Source organism: Nycticebus coucang, chromosome 4 (assembly GCF_027406575.1).
Source record: "Nycticebus coucang isolate mNycCou1 chromosome 4, mNycCou1.pri, whole genome shotgun sequence".
Lineage (NCBI taxonomy): Eukaryota > Metazoa > Chordata > Mammalia > Primates > Lorisidae > Nycticebus > Nycticebus coucang.
The window spans coordinates 71559787-71574978 of NC_069783.1; the positions used below are offsets into that span (position 1 = coordinate 71559787).

The window sequence follows — 15192 nt, forward strand, 5'->3', positions numbered from 1 at the left end:
AGAAGACAAAGTTCTTGAGATAACTCAGACAGTAAAAGAGGCAGAAAAGAAAAGAGAGAAAGCAGAACGTTCACTGTCAGAATTATGGGACTTTATGAAGCGTTCCAACATACGAGTTATAGGAATTCCAGAAGGGGAAGAAGAATGCCCCAGAGGAATGGAAGCCATACTAGAGAATATTATAAAAGAAAATTTCCCAAACATCACCAAAGATTCTGACACACTGCTTTCAGAGGGATATCGGACCCCGGGTCGCCTCAACTCTAACCGAGCTTCTCCAAGACACATTGTGATGAACCTGTCCAAAGTCAAGACAAAAGAAAAGATTCTGCAAGCTGCCAGGAGTAAGCGCCAGTTGACCTACAGGGGCAAATCCATCAGAGTTACCACAGACTTCTCTAATGAAACTTTCCAAGCAAGAAGACAATGGTCATCTACCTTTAATCTACTTAAACAGAACAATTTCCAGCCCAGAATTCTGTACCCTGCTAAGCTAAGCTTCAAAATTGACGGAGAAATCAAATCATTTACGGATATACAAACATTGAGGAAATTTGCCACAACAAGACCAGCTCTACAGGAAATACTTCAACCTGTTCTGCACACTGACCACCACAATGGATCAGCAGCAAAGTAAGAACTCAGAAATCAAAGGACAGAACCTAACCTCCACACTGATGCAAAAGATAAAACTAAGCAATGGACTCTCACAAAATAAGACGAATAAAATACTACCACACTTATCAATTATCTCAATAAATGTTAATGGCTTGAATTCCCCACTGAAGAGACATAGATTGGCTGACTGGATTAAAAAACACAAGCCATCCATTTGCTGTCTGCAAGAAACACACCTGGCTTCAAAAGACAAATTAAAGCTCCGAGTCAAGGGTTGGAAGACAATTTTTCAGGCAAATGGAATTCAGAAGAAAAGAGGAGTTGCAATCTTATTTTCAGATATATGTGGATTTAAAGCAACTAAAGTCAAAAAAGACAAAGATGGTCACTTTATATTGGTCAAGGGAAAACTACAACAAGAAGACATTTCAATTCTAAATATTTATGCACCCAATTTAAATGCTCCCAGATTCTTGAAGCAGACCTTACTCAGTCTGAGCAATATGATATCTGATAATACCATCATAACAGGGGACTTTAACACACCTCTAACAGAGCTGGACAGATCCGCTAAACAGAAATTAAACAAAGATGTAAGAGATTTAAATGAGACCCTAGAACAATTATGCTTGATAGACGTATATAGAACACTCCACCCCAAAGATAAAGAATATACATTCTTCTCATCACCCCATGGAACATTCTCCAAAATTGATCATATCCTGGGACACAAAACAAATATCAACAGAATCAAAAGAATTGAAATTTTACCTTGTATCTTCTCAGACCATAAGGCACTAAAGGTGGAACTCAACTCTAACAAAAATGCTCAACCCCACCCAAAGGCATGGAAATTAAACAATCTTCTGTTGAATAACAGATGGGTGAAGGAAGAAATAAAACAGGAAATCATTAACTCCCTTGAGCATAACAACAATGAAGACACAAGCTACCAAAACCTGTGGGATACTGCAAAAGCAGTTTTGAGAGGAAAATTCATCGCTTTAGATGCCTACATTCGAAAAACAGAAAGAGAGCACATCAACAATCTCACAAGAGATCTTATGGAATTGGAAAAAGAAGAACAATCTAAGCCTAAACTCAGTAGAAGAAAAGAAATATCCAAAATCAAATCAGAGATCAATGAAATTGAAAACAAAAGAATCATTCAGAAAATTAATGAAACAAGGAGTTGGTTTTTTGAAAAAATAAATAAAATAGATAAACCATTGGCCAGACTAACAAGAAATAGAAAAGTAAAATCTCTAATAACCTCAATCAGAAACGATAAAGGGGAAATAACAACGGATCCTACAGAGATACAAGAGATCATCTCTGAATACTACCAGAAACTCTATGCCCAGAAATTTGACAATGTGAAGGAAATGGATCAATATTTGGAATCACACCCTCTCCCTAGACTTAGCCAGGAAGAAATAGACCTCCTGAACAGACCAATTTCAAGCACTGAGATCAAAGAAACAATAAAAAAGCTTCCAACTAAAAAATGCCCTGGTCCAGATGGCTTCACTCCAGAATTCTATCAAACCTTCAAGGAAGAGCTTATTCCTGTACTGCAGAAATTATTCCAAAAAACTGAGGAAGAAGGAATCTTCCCCAACACATTCTATGAAGCAAACATCACCCTGATACCAAAATCAGGAAAAGACCCAAGCAAAAAGGAGAATTTCAGACCAATCTCACTCATGAATATAGATGGAAAAATTCTCAACAAAATCCTAGCCAACAGATTACAGCTTATCATCAAAAAAGTCATTCATCATGATCAAGTAGGCTTCATCCCAGGGATGCAAGGCTGGTTTAACATATGCAAGTCCATAAACGTTATCCACCATATTAACAGAGGCAAAAATAAAGATCATATGATCCTCTCAATAGATGCAGAAAAAGCATTTGATAAACTCCAGCATCCTTTTCTAATTAGAACACTGAAGAGTATAGGCATAGGTGGCACATTTCTAAAACTGATTGAAGCTATCTATGACAAACCCACAGCCAATATTTTACTGAATGGAGTAAAACTCAAAGCTTTTCCTCTTAGAACTGGAACCAGACAAGGTTGTCCTCTGTCACCTTTACTATTCAACATAGTGCTGGAAGTTCTAGCCAATACAATTAGGCAAGACAAGGAAATAAAGGGAATCCAAATGGGAGCAGAGGAGGTCAAACTCTCCCTCTTTGCTGACGACATGATCTTATACTTAGAGAACCCCAGAGACTCAACCACAAGACTCCTAGAAGTCATCAAAAAATACAGTAATGTTTCAGGATATAAAATCAATGTCCACAAGTCAGTAGCCTTTGTATACACCAATAACAGTCAAGATGAGAAGCTAATTAAGGACACAACTCCCTTCACCATAGTTTCAAAGAAAATGAAATACCTAGGAATATACCTAACGAAGGAGGTGAAGGACCTCTATAAAGAAAACTATGAAATCCTCAGAAAGGAAATAGCAGAGGATATTAACAAATGGAAGAGCATACCATGCTCATGGATGTGAAGAATTAACATTGTTAAAATGTCTATACTTCCCAAAGCAATCTACCTATTCAATGCCATTCCTATCAAAGTACCTACATCGTACTTTCAAGATTTGGAAAAAATGATTCTGCGTTTTGTATGGAACCGGAAAAAAACCCGTATAGCTAAGGCAGTTCTCTGTAACAAAAATAAAGCTGGGGGCATCAGCATACCAGATCTTAGTCTGTACTACAAAGCCATAGTGGTCAAGACAGCATGGTACTGGCACAAAAACAGAGACATAGACACTTGGAATCGAATTGAACACCAAGAAATGAAACTAACATCTTACAACCACCTAATCTTTGATAAACCATACAAGAACTTACCTTAGGGGAAAGACTCCCTATTCAATAAATGGTGTTGGGAGAACTGGATGTCTACATGTAAAAGACTGAAACTGGACCCACACCTTTCCCCACTCACAAAAATTGATTCAAGATGGATAAAGGACTTAAACTTAAGGCATGAAACAATAAAAATCCTCCAAGAAAGCATAGGAAAAACACTGGAAGATATTGGCCTGGGGAAAGACTTCATGAAGAAGACTGCCATGGCAATTGCAACAACAACAAAAATAAACAAATGGGACTTCATTAAACTGAAAAGCTTCTGTACAGCTAAGGACACAATAACCAAAGCAAAGAGACAACCTACACAATGGGAAAGGATATTTGCATATTTTCAGTCAGACAAAAGCTTGATAACCAGGATCTATAGAGAACTCAAATTAATCCACATGAAAAAAGCCAACAATCCCTTATATCAATGGGCAAGAGATATGAATAGAACTTTCTCTAAAGACGACAGACGAATGGCTAACAAACACATGAAAAAATGTTCATCATCTCTATATATTAGAGAAATGCAAATCAAAACAACCCTGAGATATCATCTAACCCCAGTGAGAATGGCCCACATCACAAAGTCTCAAAACTGCAGATGCTGGTGTGGATGTGGAGAGAAGGGAACACTTTTACACTGCTGGTGGGACTGCAAACTAGTACAACCTTTCTGGAAGGAAGTATGGAGAAACCTCAAAGCACTCAACCTAGACCTCCCATTCGATCCTGCAATCCCATTACTGGGCATCTACCCAGAAGGAAAAAAATCCTTTTATCATAAGGACACTTGTACTAGACTGTTTATTGCAGCTCAATTTACAATTGCCAAAATGTGGAAACAGCCTAAATGCCCACCAACCCAGGAATGGATTAACAAGCTGTGGTATATGTATACCATGGAATACTATTCAGCCATTAAAAAAAATGGAAACTTTACATCTTTCGTATTAACCTGGATGGACGTGGAAGACATTATTCTTAGTAAAGCATCACAAAAATGGAGAAGCATGAATCCTATGTACTCAATCTTGATATGAGGACAATTAATGACAATTAAGGTTATGGGGGGGGAAGCAGAAAGAGGGATGGAGGGAGGAGGGTGGGGCCTTAGTGTGTGTCACACTTTATGGGGGCAAGACATGATTGCAAGAGGGACTTTACCTAACAATTGCAATCAGTGTAACTGGCTTATTGTACCCTCAATGAATCCCCAACAATAAAAAAAAAAAAATTATAACTCTATAGAACAGGGTAATTCTAAACATTCCAAGGAGGAAATAACCTACTTCATAAGGCATACATTTTCTAGCTAGTCTATTCTCTAAATTATACAGCATAAGGCAAAACTTTATATAACCTATAATAAAAGTTACTTTATTTGTTCACAATGTTTCAAATGGCCAAAGTGGGTTGTTTTTTTAAAACATCAAATTTAAGACTGCTCTAATCAAAATTATTGTGGCATTAATGGCATTTATTTCTGTGCTAGAACACACTCTTAATTACTCCTAGAAAGAATCGTGGTCCTATCTTTGGGTACTCTCCCTCACTCCACTTCTTTCAGAAGTATAAGGTAGTTTATTCAAGTTCTTCAAATTCCAAAAAGCTATGTGTATTAAGACTACTCAGAGCTAGTTGATTAAAAAAAAAACGGGGTCTTGCTCTGTCACCCAGGCCTAGGCTGGAGTGCAGTGGCACAATCATATGTCAATGTAATCTCAAATTCCTGGCCTCAAGCAATCCTCCTGTGGCCTCCCAAAGTGCTGGGATTGCAGGCATGAGTCACTGTGCCCAGCATTATACACTTTTAAAGCATATATTGCTCTGTACTTAACCCCAAGAATACAGGCAACTGACATATTCAGAAAAAAAAGGCATAAAAACATAAACTTGAACTCACTGACAATTGAGTTATTAAATTCTTATTAAAAGCTATACTACTGAGTAGGGTGCCGGCCCCATATACCGAAGGTGGCAGGTTCAAACCCAGCCCCAGCTGAACTGCAACCAAAAAATAGCCGGGCGCTGTGGTGGGCGCCTGTAGTCCCAGATGCTCGGGAGGCTGAGGCAGGAGAATCGCGGAAGCCCGAGAGCTGGAGGTTGCTGTGAGTCCTGTGACATCATGGCACTCTACCGAGGGTGGTAAAGTGAGACTCTGTCTCTACAAAAAAAAAAAGCTACACTACTAAAAGCTGTACTTATGGACAATTAACTAATGTATGTATATGCAGTGCATGCATTCTTCCAGATTAGAAATCATGGAGACCGGACACATATGCATTTTACTAAGGAAATTATCTACCACTTTCACAAGAGTCTCAAAGTGGTTAATAATCTCAAAAGAAGAGGGGAGAAGGATAATGCCACTTCCAACTTTCACACCAGGTATTACAAACTCTATGCTTGACTAAGGTAAGACCAGAAAAGAACTCCATTCCTGGACTACTTTATTTTGGCTTCCTGCAGAACTGCTTTTATTAAATTGTACCTTGGTTATACCATATGTTTTCACTAAAGAGCAGTATAAGGAAGAGCCTAACACATATTGCAGCATTTACTATCTAGATAGTAAAGTCCTGTTATACAGACACTTCTTTGTCAGAACACATGGGAAAAACAGTTCTCTGGCCTTAAACCAAAAATAACTCTGCCTCTCCTAAGTAATTATTTTTTAATTTTATAACACCATAAATCAAATAACTGAGTATAACTCTTTTTGCACTAGCTGCTAGAAAGCCTAAACCCAAACTGATGGTCTACCTTTACAAAATGTACAGGCATTTTAGAATTAACCTTCTGGGTGGGGCCTCTACCTCAGTGGGTAGGGCACCAGCCCCTTATACCAAGGGTGGTGGGTTCAGACCCAGCCTCGGCCAAATTGCAACAAAAAAATAGCCGGGCGTTGTGGCGGGCGCCTGTAGTCCCAGCTACTCAGGAGGCTGAGGCAGGAGAATCGCCTAAGCCCAGGTTGGAGGTTGCTGTGAGCTGTGTGACGCCATGGCACTCTGAGGGTGATAAAGTGAGACTCTGTCTCTACAAAACAAAAAAAAAGAAATTAACCTTCTAGCTGCTCTTACTCTTGACCTCCTCTTCTCCTCCTTACCCTTATTTTCCCTTTGCCCCTATTTCCTCACCACCTTTGAGGTATTATTATATGTAGATTTTTGGAACGTATCTAATTCCTTTCTAGAAGGAGGCAAGGAAAAATTAGAGACAAAGAGAGAAAAAGAATCATCAATCAACCAGAGTAAGAGGAAAATGAGACTGAAAAAAACTCTAAAAGTTTAGACAATTTAGTCCCTCCAAAAAATAGTCAAAATATGTTATAAAATATTAATGTGAAGTTACGTGCAATTTAAAGGAAAACATTATCAATGTGCAGACACCAAGAAATGTAAAATACAATTACAATACACATTACAAATTGCTTTTAAAAAATAGCCAAAACATTAAAATACTCCATCCATGCTGTCTATTGCTTAGCTGAACTCTCTTCAATTCAAATATTGGAACAAAGTCCATGCAACATCAGTTTGTCTTTGAGCAAAATGTGTTACTTGCCTTCTAACTATTCCACAGACAGTACTACATCACAGAAATGGCTCTATTCTTCCATTCCACAGCCATGACAGATATCTCTCAGAAATAACCTATTAGTCACCTCAGAACTCAAGTATATAAGTTTAGCTACATAACTCAGCTTTTACTAACAATTCCTCCCCCCTCACTATTTTTGCTATTTCCTCCCAAGTAAACTTAAAATGTCATTATTTCTCAAGATCCCAACTTTGATATATTCCACAGACAAGTGACTCACTAATTTTATTTGCTTAAGTTTCTTATATAGGCTTGGCGTCCATAGCACAGTGGTTACAGGGCCAGCCACATACACCAAAGTTGGCAGGTTCAAACCCGGCCCAGACCAGCTAACCAACAATGACAATTGCAATAAAAAACAGCCGGGCATTGTGGCAGGTGCCTGTAGTCACAGCTACTTGGGAAGCTGAAGCAAGAGAATTACTTGAGCCCAAGAGTTTGAGGTTGCTGTAAGCTGTAACACCACCACACTCTACCCAGGGTGACAAAGACTTTGTCTCAAAAAAAAAAAAGAAGCTTATATAGAAGCTTAATTTTGGTGTATGATTATATCAATTATTACATCATTAGCAGATATTATAATCAACTTCAATAATGAAAAGAATCAAAATATTTTTATTTTTCTTTATGCCCTATTATTCATATGCATCATATTCTAATTAAAGTTATAATAATTGTCATCCAAAATTCTAAAGTATTTCCAAAATCATACCAAATAACTGTCCTTATCAATACATTTTTGTAATTAATTCATAAACAAATTATGTTGATTTTGAAAATGATATAAACATGGATACATGCCATAAAATTTAAAGGTAAAGAATTTATAAAATTGCTGATATCCCCCCCTTTACTAAGAATTTTATTTGTATATGAAGCATTTTATTTGTAATGACATCACTGCATTTGCCAATAAAACGTTATGATTTCAAATTATCATAGGATCTTAGTCTAGGACTTTTCTTTAAGAGACAGAATCTCATTCTGTCACCCAGACTGGAATACAGTGGCTCAATCATTGCTTACTGTAATCTCAAATTCCTGTGCTCAAGCTCTCTGGTCTCAGCCTCCTGGGACTACAGGCACATATCACCATATCCAACTAACTTTTTTTTGTTTTTTGTAGTAATGAAGTCTTGCTATGTTGTCCAGGTTAGTCTGGAACTCCTGACCTCAAGCAATCATCCCACCTTAGCCTCCCAAAGTGCCAGGATTTACAGGCATGAGCTACCACACTCAGCCCTAAGATTTTTAAATTATTTTAAAATATATCTATTTATTCATGTTCTTTGAATTTTGAAAAGGTAGATATGAAGCTTTCATTCTTTAAAACACAACGGTTTACTTAGCAACTAATTTTACTTTGTATGCTCCTAATGCCCTTAAGCAATGCATAACCATCAAAGATTCTATACCTGTGCTCCCAAATATCAAAAAGAAAAATGCCAATATTATAGAAAAATAAGGGAAGGACAGGAACAGACAGTATACACATAAATACACACACACAAAGATACATAAAAGTCCTCAAACATATAAAAAGATTTTCAGGGTGGCGCCTGTGGCTCAAGGAGTAGGGCACCAGTCCCACATGCCAGAGATGGTGGGTTCAAAGCCAGCCCCAGCCAAAAAAACCACAAAAAAAAAAAAAATTTTTTCAGCCTCACTCACAATACAAAAAATTACAAACAAAGACTATATTGACATCTACTTATCAAAAAAAGATGGAGACTTTACCTCTTTTATGTTTACATGGAGGGACCTGGAACATACTCTCCTGAATAAAGTATCTCAAGAATGGAAGAAAAAGTATCCAATGTACTCAGTACTTCTATGAAACCAACTTATATTTACTCATACTTTCTTATGAAAGATAGAACACAACTATAGCCCAGGATGAAGGAGAGAAATGGAGTGGGAAGGGAGGGGAGAGGGGAGGTTTGATAGAGGGAGGGTAAACAGCAGGACCACACCTATGGAGCAGATCGCAAGGGTACAAGTCAAATCTATCAAGTGTAGAACATAAATGTCTTAACACAATAATCAAGTAAATGAGGCGAAAGCTGTATTAATTAGTTTGATGTAAAAAATCAACACACTGTACCCCACATATGCATAAATGTATTCATGATCTATGTATACATGACTTAATTTTTTGTTGTTGTTGTTGAGACAGAGCCTCAAGCTGTTACCCTGGGTAGAGTGCTGTGGCATCACAGCTCACAGCATCCTCCAACTCCTGGGCTCAAGTGATTCTCCTGCCTCAGCCTCCCAAGTAGCTGGGACTACAGGCACCCACCACAATGCCTAGCTACTTTTTGGCTGCAGCCGTCGTTGTTTGGTGGGCCCAGGCTAGATTCGAACCCGCCAACTTAGGCGTATGTGGCTAGCGCCTTAGCGGCTTGAGCCACAGGTGCCGAGCCTACATGACTTAATTTTTAAAAAAAGGAAAAAAGCTCAATAAGAAAAGACAAATATTCAAGGCATTATTCTGTCCAGCAAAGGATTGGCAATAACACAAGAATCCCGATATAGGGGCCAGGTTAAATACACCATGGTATATTCAAACAAATATACTTTTCATCAGTGAAAAGTAATAGTAATAAGGAAAATTTATACATACTAATAGATCTCCAAAATATACTACTGAGGTAAAAACTAAGCCACAGAAATATGTATACAGTATGCTAATTATTTTGTAAAAGGGGGGAGAAAATAAGAGCATATATGCTCCTATTTGCATAAGAAAGTAACAAAACAATGGGGAAACAGAAGGACTGGGATAAAAAATATTCATTAAATCTGTTGTTCATCTTTTCCTTTCTAGTTTTTTGTTTTTGTTTTTTGTTTTTTTTTGTATCGCCTTTTTTTTTTTTTTACCACCTTTGGTAGAGGGCCATGATGTCACAGGACTCACAGCAACCTCTAGCTCTTGGGCTTCCGTGATTCTCCTGCCTCAGCCTCCCGAGCAGCTGGGACTACAGGTGCCCGCCATAACGCCCAGCTGTTTTTGGTTGCAGTTCAGCCGGGGCTGGGTTTGAACCCGCCACCCTCGGTATATGGGGCTGGCGCCCTACTCACTGAGCCACAGGCGCCACCCTGTTTTTGTTTTTTTTTTTTTTGACTGGGGCTGGATTTGAACCCACCACCTCCAGCATATGGGGACAGCACCCTTCTCCTTTGAGCCACAGGCACTGCCCCCTCCTTTCTAGTTCTTAAATAAAATATTTCAAACCCAAAATAATAAGATAATTTACCTGCCTCATTTATTTTCAAAATTACAGTAGGTTAGGACTTCCAAGAGATCAGGTTCATCAGCATTATATATTTGATCTGATGATAACTAATAAATTCTTGAAATTCAATACAGGAAAAATTACTAAATGCTGCATTCTCATTAATTTCTCTCTGGGGCTATTAATTTTTCTGTGGTTTGAATCTAATCAAACATAACCAACATGTCAAAATAACCAATCAGACACAGAACCCATTGCTGGTTGAACCAAACCAACATTGTCTTATCAGCTACAAGATTTTTCACAATTTTTTCATTTTCCCACTTTGCTTGACAGGGGTACATCCAGAGTAAGGCATGGGATCTGAAACATTAAGTCTGTGCATGCTGCTGCCTCTGAATGGGATAGGGAAAAAAGGTGAGCTCATCCCCTATGAATATAGGCAGGGAAAAGCTGGACTAAGACAAAAACAGTGAGTACTATTTGTATTAAAATATGTTTTGGTTTTTTTTTTTTGTTTGTTTGTTTTTAATTTTTTTTTTTGTAGAGACAGAGTTTTACTTTACTGCCCTCAGTAGAGTGCCGTGGCGTCACACAGCTCACAGCAACCTCCAACTCCTGGGCTTAGGCGATTCTCCTGCCTCAGCCTCCCAAGTAGCTGGGACTACAGGCGCCCGCCACAACGCCCGGCTATTTTTTTGTTGCAGTTTGGCCGGGACTGGGTTTGAACCCGCCACCCTCGGTATATGGGGCCGGCGCCCTGCTCACTGAGCCACAGGCGCCGCCCTAAAATATGTTTTAATAAAAATAAAATAAAATAAAAAGTCACTGAACTTTGGGTCCTTCACTAAGATTTAGAATTATATGCCAAAAAAATAAGACAAGACTAAAAATGAAAAGCCCCTTACAAATGATAAGTCAGTCAGGAAAAGCAACTAAAACTAGTAGGACAGTCCATTGAGTTTCAAACTTTTTTTTAACAGTGTTCCCTCAATCAATCTACCTCCACAAAAACCCCAATTTCCAGTGGGAAAAAACTCAGTAATAATGAAATTTATTAGTTTTCATTTTCATTACTTAGTAATAATAAAAAAATTAGTTACAATGGAAGAATGGTTAACTTATATTTGAACCATAATGAATACACAGTTGACCCTACATATCCATGGGTGAAACAACCTTGGATCAAAATTATTCAACAACAACAAAAAGATGGTTACTTCTGTACTAAACATCCACAGACTTATTTTTCTTGCCATGATTATCTAAGCAATACAACATAACAACTACTGTATTTATACATCTTTACATTGTTATTAGGTATTATAAGTAATACAGACATAATATAGAATATACAAGAGGACATCATCGGATACATGCAAATACTATACCATTTAATATAAGGGACCTGAGCATCCATGGATTTGATTATCTACAGAGGAGGTCCCGAAACCAATCCCCCACAGATACTGATAGAAAACTAAATTCTTAAAGTCAAGATACTAAGAAAACTGCAAGCCGAAATTAAGTTTATATAACTATGTAGCAGTAATACTATTCAATGGAGGGCTAATATAAATCACAACGAACTACATCGATAACACTAAATAAAAGTCATTTATCACATAAAACAAGAATAGCAATTGAAAACCACAAGCAACTTAACACAACATTGATGGTGCTCTGATAAAGAACTCTTCAGAAAAAAACTCCTTAATAACCCCAGTGCTTCAGTGGGAGCTTTGCTGGGCTCACAAATACAGCTCAGTAGCCAAATTTCTTAATCGAATTTTGAAACAGCATCATAGGTAACTCCACTAACATTTAATTTTGTGAAAACCCAATATTAATAACCATTAATAAAGCAATTAGCAGAATACTAGTAAACAGATCATAGTTTTTATAAAACTAAAGACTATGAAATGAGGATCACTGACCCTTACATAAGAGTTAAAGAAAACAAGATATGAGAGGAACATAATGGTCACAATCCTAATGCAACGGAGCGAGGGAGCAACTGGGTGAAAAAACTGGTCCAAAATTGGAGCTAAAACTCACTTTAAAGGGCAAAAGGCAAACTACTAAGAATGGTTAGAACCAAGGAGGGGAGAATTGTGCAAACAATGTGCCCTGAGAAGAAAGCTGTGCAGGTGGAGATGAGGCGCAGTCTCCCAGCCTGCCCTTCAATCAGATTCTCTTTCATGAGCCAACTCTCCCGATGACAAAGCTGGCGTGAGTAATAACTTTGTTTAAGGGAGGAGCAGTGACCCAAGATTGTATAAGGAGGGTGAGATAATTATCTATTAGTTGTGTGGAGATCAGAACACACAACAGAAAAGGATGAGGATGAATTAGTTCTAGGACACCAATAACCTGAGGGGAAAAGGAAAAGTAGTTCAAAATTGGGCTTGCTGAGTAATTATCAACAGGAAATGCAGGTAAATGGTAACCTGCAATTGAAGCAGTACAACAGTAGTTAAGAGTCTGGATCCTGACAGCTCCAGTAGGAATCTCAGTCCCCTACTTTTTTTTTTTCCATTGTGACCATGGGCAAGTCATTTAACCTCTCTGTGCTTTGTCTGCAAAGTAATAATAATAGTACCTACCTAATAAGATTGTTTCTGTGGTTTAAATAAGTTATATGTGTAAATCACGTAATACAATGCTCTGCACTGTATACAACATGTGTTATCTAAATTTTGTTAAGTTGAGGTAGGTAGGGATTTGTTTTGACATCTACAAAAAAAAAAAAAGATCTGCGTGCTAAGCAATGGTAAGTTTGAATAAGATTTCCTCAGCGGTGTGAATAGCGGGAGGCTGCACCTTAGGGTAGGTCGTCGTCTTAACAGGGTTCAAGGAACAGCGGATCCCACAAGAGGGGCGCGGGTTGAGGAAAATTCCCTCTAGGGCCTAAGATTGTCAGGGATCCGTTTCTTAGACGTGGTTGTGATTTTGAGACCAGAGTTTAACTTAGAACAACAGGCCGTGAGGTGAAACTGTTTTGCCTGAAGAGCAGGACTTAACACGTAGGGATGGACGGGTTGTGAGTCGAAGGGAGGAGGGTGATGTCCCCAGGGGTAAGGTCTGCTAAGAGCCACCATCTGTCGGGCGCGCTCTCGCTCCCAGTCGCTGGGCTAGCCTCGGAGAGCAACGAAGGCTGCCTGAGCCCCAAGGGAGGCAGGAGGAGCCTCCAATGTAACTGGGCTGTGGGGCGCCGGCGGCAGAGAAGGGACCCCACGTCGGGGCGGCGCAGGGACACCCGCCTGGCCCAGGACGCAGATAGCTAGCGGGTTTCTCCAAAGGAAAGAGCCGCTGGGCAACTGACCCAAAGGAGCCCGCCCACCGTCCCGCCAGTTGGTGGCCCGGGTACCCGGGGTACCTGAGCGTGGGCCCGATGCAGGCCGTGTCCGTGCTCTCGATCTCTCGCAAGATCCGTTCGTGCTCTGCCGCTGTCTCCAGGCTCTCCGCCTCCGCCATCTTACCCCGCTCTATAGTCTGGGGGCGCCCGGCAGCGCGTCCCCTTCTTCAGCGCCGCTTACCTTTCTCTCCCCCACACTCCCTCTCTCACCCCAGACTCCACAGCCACCCTAGGCTCCGGCTACCCGCAGAACGACCCCTCCCTCAGGTTTGGCACGCCCCCTTACGTCACCGCGCCCGCCGACGTCCCGCGCAATGCCCCCTGGAATTTGTAGTTCTCTGGGCAAAAGTCTGTTCTTTTTACTCTTTGAATCCACAAATAACGCATTGAAAACCCGCTATAAGCCAGAAAGAGATAACGACACTACATATACAGTGATGATCAAGTCAGGCAATGGCAGTAATCTCAGAAATTCTTGGTTACACCTTTGCCTCTAAGTGCAGAAGACTCTGTAGGTGCGAATAATAAGAAAGGACTGACCAGGTGTCTGCTGACAAAGATCATACAATCCAGGGGGACACTCGGAAACCTGGAGAATACAAAACTATGATTTGGAGAAGAATTTGACTGAAAGCTAGTTCAAAGAATAGAGTTCAGGAATCTCTTTTGAGTGTGACAGCTTCATAAAGAGACTGGGTTTGGAAGGTTAAAAAATGTGAGAAGCATCCAGATAGCCAACAAGAATTTCATTTGCACTGACGTATAAAAAACTATAGTATTACTAGTAAGAGATGGAGCTGGGAAGGTACCTTGGAGAGAAATTGTGAGGAGGTTTAATTATTGGGCTGAGAAACTGATAGAACAACAAACTGCATCAGAAGGGGCTGGATACTTTCTTTTTTTTTTGAGTCCTAGTCTTGCCCTGTTGCTGAGACTGAATTGATCATAGCAGGCACCACCATGCCACAACCCTATGCTGGGCTAATTTTTTTAATTTTTTGCAGAAATGAGGTCTCACTTTGTTGCCCATGCTAGGCTCCTTCACCTGCCTCAAATGATCCTTCTGCCTCAACCTCCCAAAGTGCTGGGATTATAGGAATGAGCCGCCACTGCACCCAGCCAAGGAAATTGTTTTGCTTGGTTTTGTTTTTTGAATGCAGGCTAAAGGTCCTGTATCTAGAGATTCTGATCCAGGCATCTGAATTTCGTAAACTCTACAGATTACAACTTAAGAATAAGATTTATTGATCAGTGCTTGAGTTTTTATGTAACACAATGAATCGGAAGCCACAGAAGGTTTTTAAGAAGAGGAGTGACACAAACATAATCTTGGCATTAGGAAATCCAATCAAGAGCAAATGTGCAAGATATGCAGAGATAGAGACCCTGGAACTAGGAATTCACTATAAGAGATAAGGCCTAAAACAGGGATGCACCAATGAGAATGAAAAAGTATGGACACAAAGGAAAAACATTATAAAAGAAGAACTGGCA

General features: G+C 39.5%; 1 protein-coding gene across 1 annotated transcript in view; it reads right to left on the reverse strand.

Annotated features, from left to right (window-relative positions):
- Positions 1 to 13963, reverse strand: part of EXOC6B (exocyst complex component 6B) — a 782024-nt gene extending 768061 nt beyond the window's left edge. Inside the window, exon 1 of the mRNA XM_053587825.1 lies at positions 13720 to 13963. Coding sequence (XP_053443800.1) covers positions 13720 to 13817 — 98 coding nt within the window. The 5' untranslated portion in view covers positions 13818 to 13963. The remainder of the gene's footprint in view (positions 1 to 13719) is intronic.
- Positions 13964 to 15192: the final 1229 nt, after the last annotated feature.